The 18,593-nt window shown below is 37.6% G+C and overlaps 1 protein-coding gene across 3 annotated transcripts in view; it reads right to left on the bottom strand.

Annotated features, from left to right (window-relative positions):
• Positions 1-18,593, bottom strand: part of LOC105463434 (tetratricopeptide repeat domain 29) — a 264,157-nt gene that overhangs the window by 140,321 nt on the left and 105,243 nt on the right. For all 3 annotated transcript variants that reach the window (XM_011710516.2, XM_011710517.2, XM_011710518.3), the window contains exon 9: positions 3,840-3,931. In XM_011710516.2, coding sequence (XP_011708818.1) covers positions 3,840-3,931 — 92 coding nt within the window. The remainder of the gene's footprint in view (positions 1-3,839; positions 3,932-18,593) is intronic.

Genomic DNA, 18,593 nt, shown 5'->3' with positions numbered 1-18,593 from the left:
CTGTATAATAATAATATTTACTTGTAATTTCTCAACTCACTTTCTCTTTGTTTTATGGACCATAATTCTAGCTTTTATTGTAGTTTCACAAGGCAATTTTTAGTATTTTAGAACATCAACTCTTTTCTTCACTATTATTCCAAGCGGGGGAAGAACAGTATTACAAATGCTTATTTTCTGCTATGTTGCTTAAAGTCTTATGCAATTAATATTATTCAGATCATTGGCAAAAATAACAAAACTTGTTCACTTAACACCTTCCCCAATAACTCTAACACCAAGTCTGTATCTATTAATAATATCACTAGACAGGCAACTCTGTATTACCAAATCCTCAGTCTTGAGGGATTGTGGTGTGTTTTTCAATTGAGGGCTTAGTATAAATTCTTATAACCATTTTAGAAGCTTCCAGCCTTAGATCTTATTCACCGTTCATGCACGCTCAGTTGATGGCCTTAGACACACACTTATCCTAGACATGGCTATCCTCTTCCATTTCCTTTAAAGATATAAAATATGTTTATAGAGATAGGGCTACCATTAGTGAAACTTGTGCAATTGCATAGGTTAGGAAAAAGAGATTTAGAGGTGATGCTAAGCTTCATATGCAATTTGATTTATTTCTCAGCTGCCACCACCATAATTTCCTCTATTTGGGCTGTAGTCTGTTTCTTGCATGTTGCTACTAACCTGAGAAGGACAATTTAGGGCTATGAAAGGGCTGGTACATGTGTGTGTTTGTGTTTATGTGTGTGGGTATGTGCATGTGTGTTTGTGTGCACATGCATGTTTACTGAAGGATATCAAGTCTTTCAAGCAAAATGTTCTAAAAATGATCACAGAATTTACATCAAAGCATTTATTCAATGAGTGGACTTGATTTAATAATGCTTTACGCTATTCAGGATGCTGTTGTCTATCTTATAGAATTTTAGGTTTGGAAACATCTGCCTGTTAGTAGATCACCCTTTTGAATTATTTTGCACAGATGTTGAAATAATATGTGGAGGCTTGCACTCCCTGAGTGCTCCTCTGTAACCAACAACGATGCTGCAAAATCACAGATTTGGATTGGAAAGCTGGTTGTGGCCTTGGGATACTTTTTCACTACGACCTCAGAATATGCATCCTCTGCACTGTCTTGTGCATTGTATAACATTATAAAATTAAGAATCCATGTCTACCATGAAATCACTGGTGGCTTTATTGTACTTTAGTAGATGGGAATTCTTTTTTTAATTAATTTTTTTTTTTTTTTTTTAAATAGAGATAGGTTCTCACTATGTGGCCCAGGCTGGTCTCGAACTTCTGCACTTAAGTGATCCTCACACTTTGGCCTCCCAAAGTGCTGGGATTACAAGTGTGAGCCATTGTGCCTGGCCAGGAATTCTTACAAAAAGAATTAGTTTACTTGGCATAAAAGTAAAATGGGGGACAAATCTTCTTGCTCCTTTAAATGTTTGCCCTCAGGCACATTGGCAGGCTGCTGAGAGTGTTGGAACAGAATGGTCCCCAGTCCTACCCAAAACACATTCAGCTTCATGATACATCAAATATAGCTCTGTCCCGTCCCACTCCCAAGCTCCAAATAATACTTAAATAGGCAAATTAAAACATCAGATTGCCTGTTAGTGCCAAAATTCACCAGATAATTGTTCAGCTCTTCACTTAGCTTTGACTGTATCGACCAGGAATTCAAATCCTGGGATGGAGGCTAAAATATTCCAGGTAAGAAACAAAGCTAAGAGGTGAGAATTATTTGAAGACAGGCTTATGTCTCTGGAAGTTTCAAAAATAATTATAAAGACCATCAGTAACCAAAGGGACATTTCAATATTTGTCCTGTGACATAGTAAGTGCTTAGTAGATGTTTATAAATAAATTTTTCCCTTGAAGTTTTATCTCTTTATTAATTAATTAATTTATTTTTGAGATGAGGTCTTGCTATGTTGCCCAGGTTGGACTCAAACTCCTGGGCTCCATAGATCTTCCCGTCTCAGCCTCCCAAATAATTGGGATTACAGGACCCCACCACCACACTCAGCTTATCTCTCTAGTTATGCTGGAACACAATGGAAATGTCATTTTGTAAAAATTATTTTATAAACATGTTAGGGGATACATTTATATGCTCCTACAAAGCAAAGCAAAGAATGCAGTCCTTTTCTGCTGATTTTTGGGCAGTGATAACAGCAGAGTCAAGTAAGTTCATAATCAAATGTACAATCAGCAGAGCTGGTTTGTTCCAAATAGACATAAATTGAATTCTTATCAGTCTCTTCTTTGTATTCAACCATCTGCATCTTCTGGGTTGTTGTTTGGAAGTAAAAGTTTTAAAAAATAGCTGAGTTGGTCTTCCACGGACTAGTTACCAATCTTTATTTAGAAGGATCACAACATTCACAGGCTGCTTGCCTTACCCATGACTGGCTCTGTCTTTCTTGGGTAAACACCCATACTCTCCTTTTCCTTTTTTTTTTTCTTTCTTTCTTTTTTTCTTTTTCTTTTCTTTTCTTTTTTTTTTTTTTTTTTTGAGACAGAGTTTCACTCTTGATGCCCTGGCTGGAGTGCAATCTCGGCTCACTGCAACCGCCACCTCCCAGGTTCAAGTGATTCTCCTGCCTCAGCCTCCCAAGTAGCTGGGATTACAGGAGCCCACCTCCATGGCCAACTAATCTTTTTTTTTTTTTTTCTTTGGTATTTTTAGTAGAGGGGGGGTTTCACCGTGTTGGCCAGGCTGATCTCAAACTCCTTACCTCAGGTGATCTGCTCACCTCGGCCTCCCAAAGTGTTGGGATTACAAGCATGAGCCAACGTGCCTGGCCTCTCCTTCTAAATATGTCTGCGTTCCTAAACCATTTATCCAGTGATCACTGCATTTTATTTATTTTGTAGGATATCTTTAATTTCATTGGTACTGATATTTTAAACTATGATTATTATATTAGTAATGGTACTTATATAATGATTCCAATTTTACTTCACTAGGTACTTTTTAATGTTTCAAATGTCTTTCAAATAACAGTTTTACTTTTAAAACACCTCCCTGTATGTGTTTACAACTGATATAAATGGAAAGAAATTAGAACTTAACACAATCTATATCTGTTACTATAGTTACTGCTACCAACATTACTATTATTAAAAAGCTGTATCTTGGATATAAGATAACATAGTAAAAACCAAGGCCTTAACCGATAACTTCTCTTATTGTTATTATTTCTTAAGTCATAATGCTACTCTATAACAATCAAATGGAGTAAACAATGATTGCAAGACAATGACTGAAGGATGAATGATATGCCTTCCATGGAAAAATAGGTATCAGAAGTTGTTCAGGTATCTAACATTTTCTGTTTTAAATGAAATATTGGAAATATTGGTTTTAACTCCAGTTGTTTATCCAGATGTGCTCAAAGGGGAGATGTCTTAACGGAAAAGCGTGACTGAAGCATAAATGGAAACTCCTCAAAGAAGAGATCTGGAAAGGTTACGGTGAGCCACAGCCACTGAAGCGAACTACATATTTCTGTGCTCTCTGCTTTCTTAACTTGTGAGATGTGACCTGATTTTTTTCTCTTTTATTCAAGGTCATCACTAAACTTACAGAAAACCAAAAAGAAAATACAACGAAGGAGGCACAGACAAAGAAGAGTTTAGATGCGTATTTTAAAATACCAAAATGGTTTAAAGTAACTTACGATGAAAGGGTCACTTAAGAAGGGCACTGCTTAAAATTTAAGCAGGCGGTAATGGAAAGCGACAGACCTCAAACAATTTAAGCCTTTCACAGTTGAGTGAATTCACAGTGACAGCAAGACGAGGATGTGCTAACTTACCTCTGCAGGACCTTGGCTATGGCTTCATAGGCTCTCCCCAAGCTGAGATCATCATCCAGTTCTGTGGAGATTTTACAGTAAGTGTCAAGGACCTATCAGGAAGAGAAATACATATTGAACATATAGCACAGCCAGATACACTGATGTTTCATTTCATAAGAGAAAAACTTAAAATTAATACTTGTTTTTAATGTCTATAAAAAATTTTATTGATTAAAAATTCATGTTGGTTTGGTTTATTTTTTATCTGTAGTATAACTTGTTTTGTGGCAATCTCTTTAAGCCATGACAGTGAGGCCTTACTTTTGGATAAAATAATTCTTTTCTTGCACAATTCCCCAAATCTTCCAATTTATATAACTTAGGCATGAATAAATAATTGAATGGTTTTTACATTATTTTAAAATATGGGACTATTATCTAAGGTAATATAAGGCAGATTATAATATTCTACTATGATAGCTTAAATATCACTTTTCTTTCTATAAATAGCTATTTGAAAAACATGAATTTAGGTACCAGGCAATTTCTAAATCTATCATTTTATTAGATGCATAGCTCACAGTTTGTGCATGTATACAGTTTACACTAAAAATATTTCTTACAAATGTATTTCATTACCAACAATCTCTTCAATAATCAAAAGATTACAGCTGCCACAGCCAAACATGTGATCTCAATTTAATTTAACACTGACATCATCTGTATGGTATAATTTTCCCTTTTCCTTTTTTCCCTCTTTCAATGGCCGGAAGGAGAAAAATACGTAAAATAGAATCCCCGTTCTTCCTTTTTCCTTCATTATTACATGACCCAACCTATTACACACATGAGGACACAGGAAATCTCCAAAGACCTCTATGGAAATCCTTTTTGCACATTTTCTAAGAAAGAATTAGCAAAAGTCATATGACGGCATTTGGAAGACAGAGTCAGTGTGAGGGACGACATAAAAACACCTTGTCTGTTACTGCCTGAATCAGGCAGCCTAGAAGGTTTAAGTCTGAGCGGCAGGGTTGATATTTTGTTTGCTTTCTTAGTGTCAATATTTGGGAAATAATTTCAATGAGGCTATTGTGACACTTCATAAAATTTGAGTTTCATGTGGTTTGCAAGTGACTGCTTGACATAATGCTGTTGTTAAAACTTATGGCTATATATTGACCCAGGGTTTTAATTCCTGCTAAAACCACAAAGTTCAAAATTTGGGGATTTTTTTTGTACTTTAAAAATGTATCTATTTTTAATAAATAATAACATATCTATCACCTCACCAAATTACCATTTCTTAATGTGGTAAGAATGTTAACAATGTATTCTTTTAGCAATTTTGAAATATACATTATTATGACCTTTGATTTTCATTTTCAAGTCTCCTAATAACCCTGTGTAAACCTGAGAATATTCTTTTCACCCTGTCTTACACAACAAGTAGCACTTAGATCTAATCTGATATGAATTGACGTAGACCTTTCTGAGTTAAAGGGCAGTGCCTCTGAATTTTGTGAATTTATAAGAGATCTTTTGGAATCCAAATATCAAAATATTTAGGAAGAGACTTTCTGGTGTCTTTTTAAGGTACATATAATTTATATGACATTCTAGAAGTTTAAAGTAAAGATCTAATATAATTATATTTTCTGCCAAAATAGTTCATTTGTTTTTTTCAGCAAATACCGTTATTGTGTCTCAGGCACTATGTTAGACCACAGGATCTTAAGTAGATGAGAATATGCCTGTAACCCTCAAGGCATTTACAGTTCAGTGCTCCAGACTTTGGACTGATACAACTATGTGAATTAACAATGACTGAAGACAGGTTTTTCCAGGGCTAAAGTTGTGCTTATACTGCACCACTCTCTCATGGCCCTGATCTCCATGGGCTCTGAAGCACGTGGCAACAATCAGAGGTGCCCAATTTTATCTGTGAGGTGTGACTCTTCAACCCATGGATAGAAGGGTAGGTTCCCAAGAAAATACAGGTAGATACTTCAGTGTTGATGGCTCCTATCCCACACCACTGTGCAATAATTCCTGGGAGCAGAGGGGCAAAAAACAGCTTTGGCCTTGTACTTGATTCCATAGTAGCTTCCCCATGGAGACAGATGTGGCCTGCTGAAATGAAAACTAACCTTAGAATAAGAATACTTGGATTCATGTGCTAGCCTTCCATACCCAACACATTTGGGCCAGGAAATCTCTTTAAGTTTAATTTCCTCATAGTAAAAAAGAAAGTCTACCTCTGAGAATGGTTGTGGCACTGTGAGATAATATAAAGTGCTATGTAGATATTAGGACAAGAATTCTTTGGGAACCTGTTAATTAGCCACCAGTGAACAGCTCCGGGTAGGAGTGTCCCTCCTCAAAGTAAAGACAACTGATCTTTTTTGTGGGTTGAGAGAGTGGAGAGAGTGTGGGTATTAAACAATTTACAGAAAAACAGGAAACATATGGGCAGTAGGACAAGTATAGTTCATTATTGACCAAGTAGGGAAAATGTCAATCACATGAAATTCACATGAGGGTCTTGCAAAGGAACTGCTCTAAATCAAAGACACACCCTCTGCTCCTCAGGAACATGAGCTGCAGTGGGAGAGAGGAGTGCATACAGGTGGAGTCATAAAAAGATTACTAGACAAAACACAGTGGATTGGCAAATTGTGTAGTTCAAACTAAAAAGCAATAAAATGAGTGGAAAAATAATATGATACTACAAATTCTGTAGAAGATACAGATGTTTTAATTTACAAGAAAAATTCAACCCTATTAAAAAGTGGGCAAAGAAGGTGAACAGACACTTGAAAAGATGACATGCATGTGGTCAAAAAGCATACAGATAAAAGGTCAGTATCAGTGATAATTAGAGAAATGCAAATCAGAACCACAATGAGATACCATCTATCATCAGTCAGGATAGCTATTATCAAAGTCAAAAACAACATATGCTGGTGAAGGTTGTGGAGAAAAGAGAATGCTTATACACTGTTGGTGGGAATGTAAATTAGTTCAACCATAGTGGAAAACAGTGTGGCCATTCCTCAAAGGGCTAAAAACAGAACTACCATTCAACCCAGCAATCCCATTACTGGGTATATACCCAGAGGAATATAAATCATTCTACCATAAAGACACATGCGTGCAAATGTTCATTGCAGCACCATTCACAATAGCCAAGACATGGAATCAACCTAAATGCACATCAATGCACACTGGATAAAGAAAATGTGGTACATATGCACCATAGAATACTATGCAGCCATAAGAAAGAATGAGATCATGTCCCTTGCAGCAACATGGATGCAGCTTGAGGCCATTATCCTTAGTAAACTAACACAGAAACAGGAAACCAAATACTGCATGTTCTCACTTATAAGTGGGAGCTAAATGATGAGAACTCATGGACACAAAGAGGGGAACAACAGACACTGGGGACCTGCTTGAGAATGGATGGTGGGAGGAGGAGGAAGACCAGAAAAGATAACTGTTGGGTACTAGGCTTAGTACCTGGGTGATGAAATAATCTGTACAATAAACCCCTGTGACACAAGTCTACCTATATAACAATCCTGCACAGGTACCGCTGAACTTAAAATAAAAGTTTTTTAAAAAGATACAGATGTTTTATACAGCTTTATAGCAGGCAACTTTATCTGCTTAAAGCAGGTAAGGTATAATCTACAAATTAATAAATACTGATCAACTTGAATCACTAGACAAAGAGTGGAACGATTTTTACAAAGAATACTTCAAGTATTATAAGAAAATACAGTGTGGCAATCTGAGGGGTGCACTGCACTTGATTGACTATCCCTGTGGCAGACAGTATGTTGGAAACAGAGCCAGGATCGGGATGGTTAAAATCTAGCATTGCAAATCAGAGATAGGTAAAAATAAAGGATCCCCAGGTACAAATATTTTGATGAATTGAAAATATATACAATATAAAAATATAAATGAATTTATCTATCTTTAAAGTTAAAGGGAACTAACTTAACCTTTGTCAAAAGACAGAGGAGAACATTAATTTAGCGTGCTAGTGTGTAAGTTTCAATGGACACCAAATGACATGATACCAAAGTTACCAAAGTTGGCAAAGTCAGTTTATACACCTCATAAGAATTGAGTGCTACATGGCCACTCTATCCAATTGCTCCAATAATTTCAGTGAGTAATGAAAATGAAGCTTTGAAAACAATTTCTATGACTTCAAAGAAAACAGACTATCTTCTTACCAAAATGAAATAGATGTACTTGGTAAAAACATTTTCAAATAAAATTCAAAGTTCTTAAAATAAAATAATTGCTATTGGTCACCTAAAAACAAAACTAGTAGAATACTCACCAGGAAAAAATGAGAGTGTACAAAAGAACAATGCTCGGGATATGCTACAGATTCTTTGAAGAAGTGTTGTTGTAAAATGAAATTTAAGGATTATTAATTTATTTTTACTGCAATAGTCTAAGGGAATATCGAATTTAAGTCAAACATTGTCAACTGTCAAAAAAAAGTAGAATATCTATCTGTCTTAGAGAAAGTAGAAAAATATCCTTGCCCTCTCAGAAGATAGGAATTTAAAATTTATAAGAATAAATTTTGTGCCTGAGCTTTGGCACCTTTATGGAGACACATAGAAGACATTATTACGTCTAATAATTTCGAGCACCCAGTTGTCTTTTTTCCTTTCTATGCTTAGGACTACCAGTTAGGAGAGTACCTTGGACAGACAAAAATGAACTACAGCTGATTCTTGAACGACACAGGTTTGAACTGCATGAGTCTATGTAATGTGAATTTTTTTCAAGCAAATGTAGATTAAAAAATACAGGATTTGAAGGATTGGGAACCTGCCTGTGGGAACAACTGTATTTGGTATTCATCCTCCTTTCTGACTTCCTCTGTTTTCCTATTTCTCACCCCACTGCAATTCCTCTCTTATATAGCTTTATTTTAGAAACCATTAAAACATAAAATTCCACCAATCTTGGCCCATATGTTTGCTTTAACAACTGAAACTTTAAACAACTATGAGAACTATGACTTCAGGCCTACTTTTTCCAAATTAGATGAAACTGTCTCCCACCCCTCTGCCCAGCCAGCCTTTATAGAAAAACACTGTTCCAGTTAATTTGTTTTTAAAAAGTGTAAAGACCTAGGGCGCACCCAAGATGGCCAAATAGGAACAGCTCCAGCCTCCAGCTCTCAGTGTGAGCGACATAGAATACCAGTGATTTCTGCATTTTCAACTGAGGTACCGAGTTCATCTCACTGGGTCGTGTGGTGTCGGACAGCTGACGCTGGTCTGCGGATGCAGCCCGACCAGCGAGAGCTGAAGCAGGGTGAGGCATCGCCTCACCTGGGAAGCGCAAGGGGGAAGGGAATTCCTTTTCCTAGCCAAAGGAAATTGAGACACACAACACATGGAAAATTGGGTAACTCCCACCGTAATACTGTACTTTACCAAGGGTCTTAGCAAACGGCACACCAGGAGATTATAGCCCACACCTGGCCCAGAGGGTCCCATGCCCATGGAGCTTCCCTCATTGCTAACACAGTAGTCTGAGATCTAACTGCAAGGCAGGCAGCAGCGAGGTTGCCCGCCATTGCTGAGGCTTAAGTAGGTAAACAAAGCCGCCTGGAAGTTTGAATTGGGTGGAGCCAACCACAGCTCAAGGAGGCCGGCCTGCCTCTGTAGACTCCTCCTCTGGGGACAGGGCATAGCCAAACAGAAAGCAGCAGAAACCACAGCAAAGGTAAATGCCCCTGACTGACAGCTTTGAAGAGAGCAGTGGGTCTCCCAGCACGGAGGTTGAGATCTGAGAAGGGACAGACTGCCTGCTCAAGTGGGTCCCTGACCCCTGAGTAGCCTAACTGGGAGAAATCCCCCACTAGGTGCAGACCGACACCTCACACCTCACATGGTGGGGTATACCCCTGAGAGGAAGCTTCCAGAGCGAGAATCAGACAGCAACACTCACTGTTCAGCAATATTCTATCTTCTGCAGCCTCCACTGCTGATACCCAGGCAAACAGGGTCTGGAGTGGACCTCAAGCAAACTCCAACAGACCTACAGCTGAGGGTCCTGATTGTTAGAAGGAAAACTAACAAACAGAAAGGACACCCACACCAAAACCCCATCAGTACGTCACCATCATCAAATACCAAAGGCAGATAAAACCACAAAGATGGGGAAAAAGCAGTGCAGAAAAACTGGAAATTCAAAAAATCAGAGTGCACCTCCCCCTCCAAAGGAACGCAGCTCATTGCCAGCAATGGAACAAAGCTGGACGGAGAATGACTTTGACAAGTCGAGAGAAGGTTTCAGTCAATTGAACTTCTCAGAGCTAAAGGAGGAACTACGTAACCAGTGCAAAGAAACTAAAAACCTTGAAAAAAGATTTGATGAATGGCTAACTAGAATAACCAATGTAGAGAAGTCCTTAAAAGAACTGATAGAGATGAAAACCATAACACGAGAACTACGTGACAATTGCACAAGCTTCAGTAACTGACTCGATCAACTGGAAGAGAGTATAAGTGATTGAAGATCAAATGAATGAAATGAAGCGAGAAGAGAAGTGTAGAGAAAAAAGAGTAAATAGAAATGAACAAAGCCTCCAAGAAATATGGGATTATGTGAAAAGACCAAATCTACGTCTGACTGGAGTGCCTGAAAGTGACGGGGAAAATGGAACCAAGCTGGAAAACACTCTGCAGGATATCATCCAGGAGAACTTCCCCAACCTAGTAGGGCAGGCCAACATTCAAATTCAGGAAATACAGAGAATGCCAAAAAGATACTCCTCAAGAAGAACAACTCCAAGACACATAATTGTCAGATTCGCCAAAGTTGAAATGAAGAAAAAAATGTTAAGGGCAGCCAGAGAGAAAGGTCGGGTTACCCACAAAGGGAAGCCCATCAGACTAACAGCAGATCTCTCGGCAGAAACTCTACAAGCCAGAAGAGAGTGGGGGCCAATATTCAACATTCTTAAAGAAAAGAATTTTAAACCCAGAATTTTATATCCAGCCAAACTAAGTTTCATAAGTGAAGGAGAAATAAAAGCCTTTACAGACAAGCAAATGCTGAGAGATTTTGTCACCACCAGGCCTGCCCTACAAGAGGTCATGAAGGAACCACTAAACATGGAAAGGAACAACTGGTACCAGCCACTGCAAAAACATGTCAAAATGTAAAGTCCATTGATGCTAGGAAGAAACTGCATCAACCAATGAGCAAAATAACCAGCTAATATCATAATGACAGGATCAAGTTCACACATAACAATATTAACCTTAAATGTAAATGAACTAAATGGTCCAATTAAAAGACACAGAATGGCAAATTGGATAAAGAGTCAAGATCCATCAGTGTGCTGTATTCAGGAGACCCATCTCACACGCAGAGACATACATAGGCTCAAAATAAAGGGATGGAGGAACATCTACCAAGCAAATGGAAAACAAAAAAAAGGAGGGGTTGTAATACTAGTCTCTGATAAAACAGACTTTAAACCATCAAAGATCAAAAGAGACAAAGAAGGCCATTACATAATGGTAAAGGGATCAATTCAACAGGAAGAGCTAACTATCCTAAATATATATGCACCCAATACAGGAGCACCCAGATTCATAAAGCAAGTCCTTAGAGACTTACAAAGAGACTTAGACTCCCATACAATAATAATGGGAGACTTTAACACCCCACTGTCAACATTAGACAGATCAACGAGACAGAAAATTAACAAGGATATCCAGGAATTAAACTCAGCTCTGCACCAAGAGAACCTAATAGACATCTACAGAACTCCCCACCCCAAATCAACAGAATATACATTCTTCTCAGCACCACATCGCACTTATTCCAAAATTGACCACACAGTTGGAAGTAAAGCACTCCTCAGCAAATGTACAAGAAGAGAAATTATAACAAACTGTCTCTCAGACCACAGTGCAATCAAACTAGAACTCAGGACTAAGAAACTCAATCGAAACTGCTCAACTACATGGAAACTGAACACCCTGCTCCTGAAGCTACTGGGTAAATAACGAAATGAAGGCAGAAAAAAAGATGTTCTTTGAAACCAGTGAGAACAAAGATATAACATACGGGAATCTCTGGCACACATTTAAAGCAGTGTGTAGAGGGAAATTTATAGCACTAAATGCCCACAAGAGAAAGCAGGAAAGATCTAAAATTGACACCCTAACATCACAATTAAAAGAACTAGAGAAGCAAGAGCAAATTCAAAAGCTAGCAGAAGGCAAGAAATAAGTAAGTTCAGAGCAGAACTGAAGGAGATAGGGACACAAAACTCCCTCCAAAACATCAATGAATCCAGGAGCTGGTTTTTTGAAAAGATCAGCAAAATTGATAGACTGCTAGCAAGACTCCTAAAGAAGAAAAGAGAGAAGAATCAAATAGACACAATAAAAAATGATAACGGGGATATCACCACCGACCCCACAGAAATACAAACTACCATCAGAGAATACTATAAACACTTCTATGCAAATAAACTAGAAAACCTAGAAGAAATGGATAATTTCCTGGACACTTACACTCTCCCAAGACTAAACCAGGAAGAAGTTGAATCCCTGAATAGACCAATAGCAGGCTCTGAAATTGAGGCAATAATTAATAGCCTACCAATCAAAAAAAGTCCAGGAGCATATGGATTCACAGCCAAATTCTACCAGAGCTACAAGCAGGAGTTGGTACCATTCCTTCTGAAATTATTCCAATCAATAGAAAAAGAGGGAATCCTCCCTAACTCATTTTATGAGGTCAACATCATCTTGATACCAAGCCTGGCAGAGATACAACAAAAAAAGAGAATTTTAGACCAATATCCCTGATGAACATCGATGCAAAAATCCTCAATAAAATACTGGCAAACCGAATCCAGCAGCACATCAAAAAGCTTATCCACCATGATCAAGTGGGCTTCATCCCTGGGATGCAAGGCTGGTTCAACATATGCAAATCAATAAACGTAATCCAGCATATAAACAGAACCAAAGACAAAAACCACATGATTATCTCAATAGATGCAGAAAAGGCCTTTGACAAAATTCAACAGACTTTCATGCTAAAAACTCTCAATAAATTCGGTATTGATGGAATGTATCTCAAAATAATAAGAGCTATTTATGACAAACCCACAGCCAATATCATACTGAATAGAAAAAAAAACTGGAAGCATTCCCTTTGAAAACTGGCACAAGACAGGGATGCCCTCTCTCACCACTCCTATTCAACGTAGTGTTGGAAGTTCTGGCTAGGGCAATCAGGCAAGAGAAAGAAATCAAGGGTATTCAGTTAGGAAAAGAGGAAGTCAAATTGTCCCTGTTTGCAGATGACATGATTGTATATTTAGAAAAAACCATTGTCTCAGCCCAAAATCTCCTTAAGCTGATAAGCAACTTCAACAACCTCTCAGGATACAAAATCAATGTGCAAAAATCACAAGCATTCTTATACACCAGTAACTGACAAACAGAGAGCCAAACCATGAATGAATTCCCATTCACAATAGCTTCAAAGAGAATAAAATACCTAGGAATCCAACTTACAAGGGATGTAAAGGACCTCTTCAAGGAGAACTACAAACCACTGCTCAGTGAAATCAAAGAGGACACAAACAAATGGAAGAACATACCATGCTCATGGATAGGAAGAATCAATATCGTGAAAATGGCCATACTGCCCAAGGTAATTTATAGATTCAATGCCATCCCCATCAAGCTACCAATGAGTTTCTTCACAGAATTGGAAAAAACTGCTTTAAAGTTCATATGGAACCAAAAAAGAGCCCGCATCTCCAAGACAATCCTAAGTCAAAAGAACAAAGCTGGAGGCATCACGCTACCTGACTTCAAACTATACTACAAGGCTACAGTAACCAAAACAGCATGGTACTGGTACCAAAACAGAGATATAGACCAATGGAACAGAACAGAGCCCTCAGAAATAATACCACACATCTACAACCATCTGATCTTGGACAAACCTGAGAAAAACAAGAAATGGGGAAAGGATTCGCTATTCAATAAATGGTGCTGGGAAAACTGGCTAGCCATAAGTAGAAAGCTGAAACTGGATCCTTCCTTACACCTTATACAAAAATTAATTCAAGATGGATTAGAGACTTAAATGTTAGACCTAAAACCATAAAAACCTTAGAAGAAAACCTAGGCAATACCATTCAGGACATAGGCATGGGCAAGGACTTCATGTCTAAAACTCCAAAAGCAATGGCAACAAAAGCCAAAATTGACAAATGGGATCTAATTAAACTAAAGAGCTTCTGCACAGCAAAATAAATGACCATCAGAGTGAACAGGCAACCTACAGAATGGGAGAAAATTTTTGCAATCTACTCATCTGATAAAGGGCTAACCAGAACATACAAAGAACTCAAACAAATTTACAAGAAAAAAACAAACAACCCCATCAAAGGATATGAACAGACATGAACAGATGTGAACAGATATGAACAGATATGAACAAAGGGCAAAGGATATGAACAGACACTTCTCAAAAGAAGACATTTATGCAGCCAACAGACACATGAAAAAATGCTCATCATCACTGGCCATCAGAGAAATGCAAATCAAAACCACAATGAGATACCATCTCACACCAGTTACAATGGCAATCATTAAAAAGTCAGGAAACAACAGGTGTTGGAGAGGATGTGGAGAAATAGGAGCATTTTTACACTGTTGGTGGGACTGTAAACTAGTTAAACCATTGTGGAAGACAGTGTGGTGATTCCTCAAGGATCTAAAACTAGAAATACCATTTGACCCAGCTATCCCATTACTGGGTGTATACCCAAAGGATTATAAATCATGCTGCTATAAAGACACATGCACACGTATGTTTATTGCAGCACTATACACAATAGCAAAGACTTGGAATCAACCCAAATGTCCATCAGTGACAGACTGGATTAAGAAAATATGGCACATATACATCATGTATTACTAGGCAGCCATAAAAAAGGATGAGTTTGTGTCCTTTGTAGGGACATGGATGCAGCTGGAAACCATCATTCTCAGCAAACTATCACAAGAACAGAAAACCAAATACTGCATGTTCTCACTCATAGGTGGGAATTGAACAATGAGATCACTTGGACACACGAAGGGGAACATCACACACTGGGTCCTATTGTGGGGAGGGGGGAGGGGTAGCATTAGGAGATACACCTAATGTAAATGAGGAGTTAATGGGTGCTGCACACCAACATGGTACATGTATACATATGTAACAAACCTGCACGTTTACACATGTACCCTAGAACTTAAAATATAAAAAAATATAAAGTTTAAAGACCATTGTAGAGTCACATAGAGTTGTAGGAAATAATACAGAGTGATCCACATACCCTTCGCTCCGTTTTTCCCAGTGATGACTTTTTTCACAATTATAATACAATATCACAATCAGGGAATTGACACTGATATGTACCCACTGACCTTATAAGTACTGTGTGCTAACCAAATAAGTGCTAGTGTTTGACAGTGCAGTAGAGAAATTATAGATAATAATGATATATTTCAAAATAGCTAGGAAATTGTAGTTAATAATCATTTATTATATACTTAAAAATAGCTAATAAATTTGTAATGTTCCCAACAGAAAGAAAGGATAAATGTTTGAGGTGATCTATATCTCAATTACCTTGATTTGAGCATTATACATTTTATACAGGTATCAAAATATCACAGGTAACCCCCAAACATGTATAGCTATTATATATCAATAAAAAAATTTAAATTTCACCAGCCTTATTCAGATTTCACTAGTTTTACATGAACTCGTGTGTATGTGTGTATAAGTTTTATGCTATTTTGTCACATGAATATATTCATGTAGCCACCACTGCAATCAAGATACAGAAAAATTCCATCGTACAATGATGCCTCATGATATGCTTTCCTAGAAATTCATTTTTGTGCTCCTTAAAGAAGAAAAAAGAAAATGATAAAGGAAAATCTCTCTTTTTTTTTTTCTCTTTTCCTTGGGTAAAAGTTCTTCCTTGGGAAAAATTCTGCAATAATTTGGCATCTCTACTGTACCCCTTTGGTCATCTCCTTTAACTTGAGCACTTGTATTTCCCTGGCAATTTCCTCAGCTAAGTGAGAGAAAAAAATGAGTTGACTAAATTTATTCATACTTATACTTAGGTGTGAATGACTCCAACATCATTAATTCTAGCAGAGGAAGTTGCAGGTTTAAAAAGAAAATGTTTGTTAGCCCCACATCATTTCTTCTAAACTACATTTTATGCAGTTTAATAAAGTGCAGTAAGATAATTCAGACAGTGTGTGGCAGGAAAATTTGGGGGCAAAGGTTATAAAATAAAAAGCCAGCTGCCTTGGCTTGAAATCTAACCTTTGATATGATCTCTTAATCTTTTAAGTGGGTACTGGTTTTTAACGTTTTTTTTTTTTCTTTGTCTGCCGTACCTTTGTGTTGTCTAGAAGCTCCACAGCTTTTTCTCAATGTCCCTTATCACAGAAGTGTGGAAGAGATGGAAAAAGGAAGAGGGAAACGCGCAGAAGCAGATATGATCCCTGTAAAGGGAACTGCAGCTATTTCCATTCCACCTTGTTATCACTTTCTTCATAATGCCCAACCTTCAGAACCAATGTATTATGCAAAGAACTCTTCCAGTACATTCCACTAGATGTGGCTGCTAGATTTAAAATTATATTTCTGCTCTTAAAGACCTTACTATGTAAGGAAATAAGACTTACAGACATTGAAATTATATAGTGCTGTAAGTCTGTATAAAGGGCTGAAAATTTAGTCTAAAAACATTAATCCATTACACAAATACTGAGTGTCTTTTATGGGCAAAGCCTTGTTCTAGGTGCTATGGATACAGCAGCCAATAATACAAAATCCCTGGCCCATTGCAGCCTACATTGTATTTGGGCAATGGGAAAACTACTTGTAATGAAATAAATAAATAAATAAATAAATAAATAAATAAATAAATAAATTTCAGATAGTTGTAAGAACTATGAAGGAATACAACCAGGAGAAGCTTCATATGAGAACTCTATAATAACTCTATCTTCATATAAGAACCCTATCTGCATTTTAAAGGAATAACAGAATTGGGGACGCTGGAGCAAAAGTCTGGAAATGAGAATAAATGGTACAATGAGAAAGAAGAGAAAGCTTTGCTAGGATACATAGCTGCAGCAATGTCCAATAGAAAGTGTGTTTTAAAATGCATTCACAGAATGTTTGTCTAGTAATGTGGACTAAGTTATTGAAGTTTCAACTGATATATTAAGGTACAAATTTTCAAATGGCAATTTATCTTTTTTATTTCAAAGAAAGAATTTGTTGTAGAGAAGGTAAGGCAGGTCATTCATTTTCATTCCTTTATTCTACATACACATAACAATAGTCTTCTGCAGGACTTTAAAAACATTCATAGTTTTTGTCTTTCTACTTTCTGAGCACTTCAACATGTTTGGTTAAATTTGCCGCATTCAAGATGGTGCAAGTGGCTGCCTTGTTTTCCGTTATTCCAAATTTTCAAGATTTTATTCAGCATTGTTCCTGTGCCTAGGGAAAGGAGAGGAAGTACTTTTCTTTCTCCCTCTGGCACAGCACTATGCATGTACAGCTCAAACTGCTATGACCAGATCACACAGGTCAGTGACATGAAATTTAAATGGGCCTCTGCTCTCTGGCTGGTGACCTTAACTATCACTGTTTCTGTGTGAAAGAAACAAGCAAAAAAACACCATAGAAGCCATCATATGAAACAAGTTCTAAAATGTAGCCTATTTGAGATGGGAGCTTTGCAATTTTGCAAAAATTTCAATGAACACAAATCTTTTTATTTTACTTCTTAATTTTTTTCCTCTGTACCTATTCCTTTCTCTGCTTGCCACCCTTCCCATTGTTCTTTCTTCCTGAGTTAACTCAATGTTTGAAGCAGTAAGGATTCCTACTCTGAAGACATAGACCAGGTCTTGGAGGAGCCTTGTGAGGCAATGAAATCTTCCTCTGGGTGTTCAAATTTTCTCCAAACATCATAGGTTTTTGAGTCTGGCAGGTGTTCTACTGAGCTGACTGACAGGTGCCAGGTGACTTAATCCCTCTGGGCCTGTTTCCTCAGGTGCAAAATGGAAATGAATAAAGTCTATCTTGAAGGAGTGTTACAAGGTTTCAATAAGATGAACTATGTAAAAGTACTGCCTAAGGATTTGAACAAAACAATTGCTTAATTTGCCTTAGTGCTTATCTACCCTAGTTGTTCTCAAATGGGGGTTATTTTGCCCTTGCCAGATGGCATTCGGCAATGTCTGCAGATGTTTTAGGTTGCTATAATTATTGGGGGGTAGGGGTGCTACTAGCATCTAATGAGTCAAGGCCAAGGATGCTGCTAAACATCCTACAATGCACACCATAGCCTTCCCCATAACAAATAATTATGCAGCTCAGAATGTGAATAGTGTCACCGTTGAGAAACCCTCAGCTGGCCTTCGCTTGAACAATTTTCATGATAGGAAATTATTTCCTAGTGAGGCTAGCCATTCAATCACTGGAGAGTTACCTGAGAAAAACATTGGTTCAGCTCAGGCAAAATCTGTAACTCTCACCTGCTGGCCAAGGTTGTGCTTTGTGAGACAGTAAAATAAGCCCATTCTTCTTGTGACAGTCCTCCCAGTACTGAAAGGTGGCTGTTTTCCCTCCCCAAACCCCACAGACTTATAG

This window comes from Macaca nemestrina, chromosome 3 (assembly GCF_043159975.1).
Source record: "Macaca nemestrina isolate mMacNem1 chromosome 3, mMacNem.hap1, whole genome shotgun sequence".
Taxonomy (NCBI): domain Eukaryota; kingdom Metazoa; phylum Chordata; class Mammalia; order Primates; family Cercopithecidae; genus Macaca; species Macaca nemestrina.
Note: the sequence above shows the minus strand (reverse complement) of the source record. Positions and strands in the feature narration are given on the sequence as shown.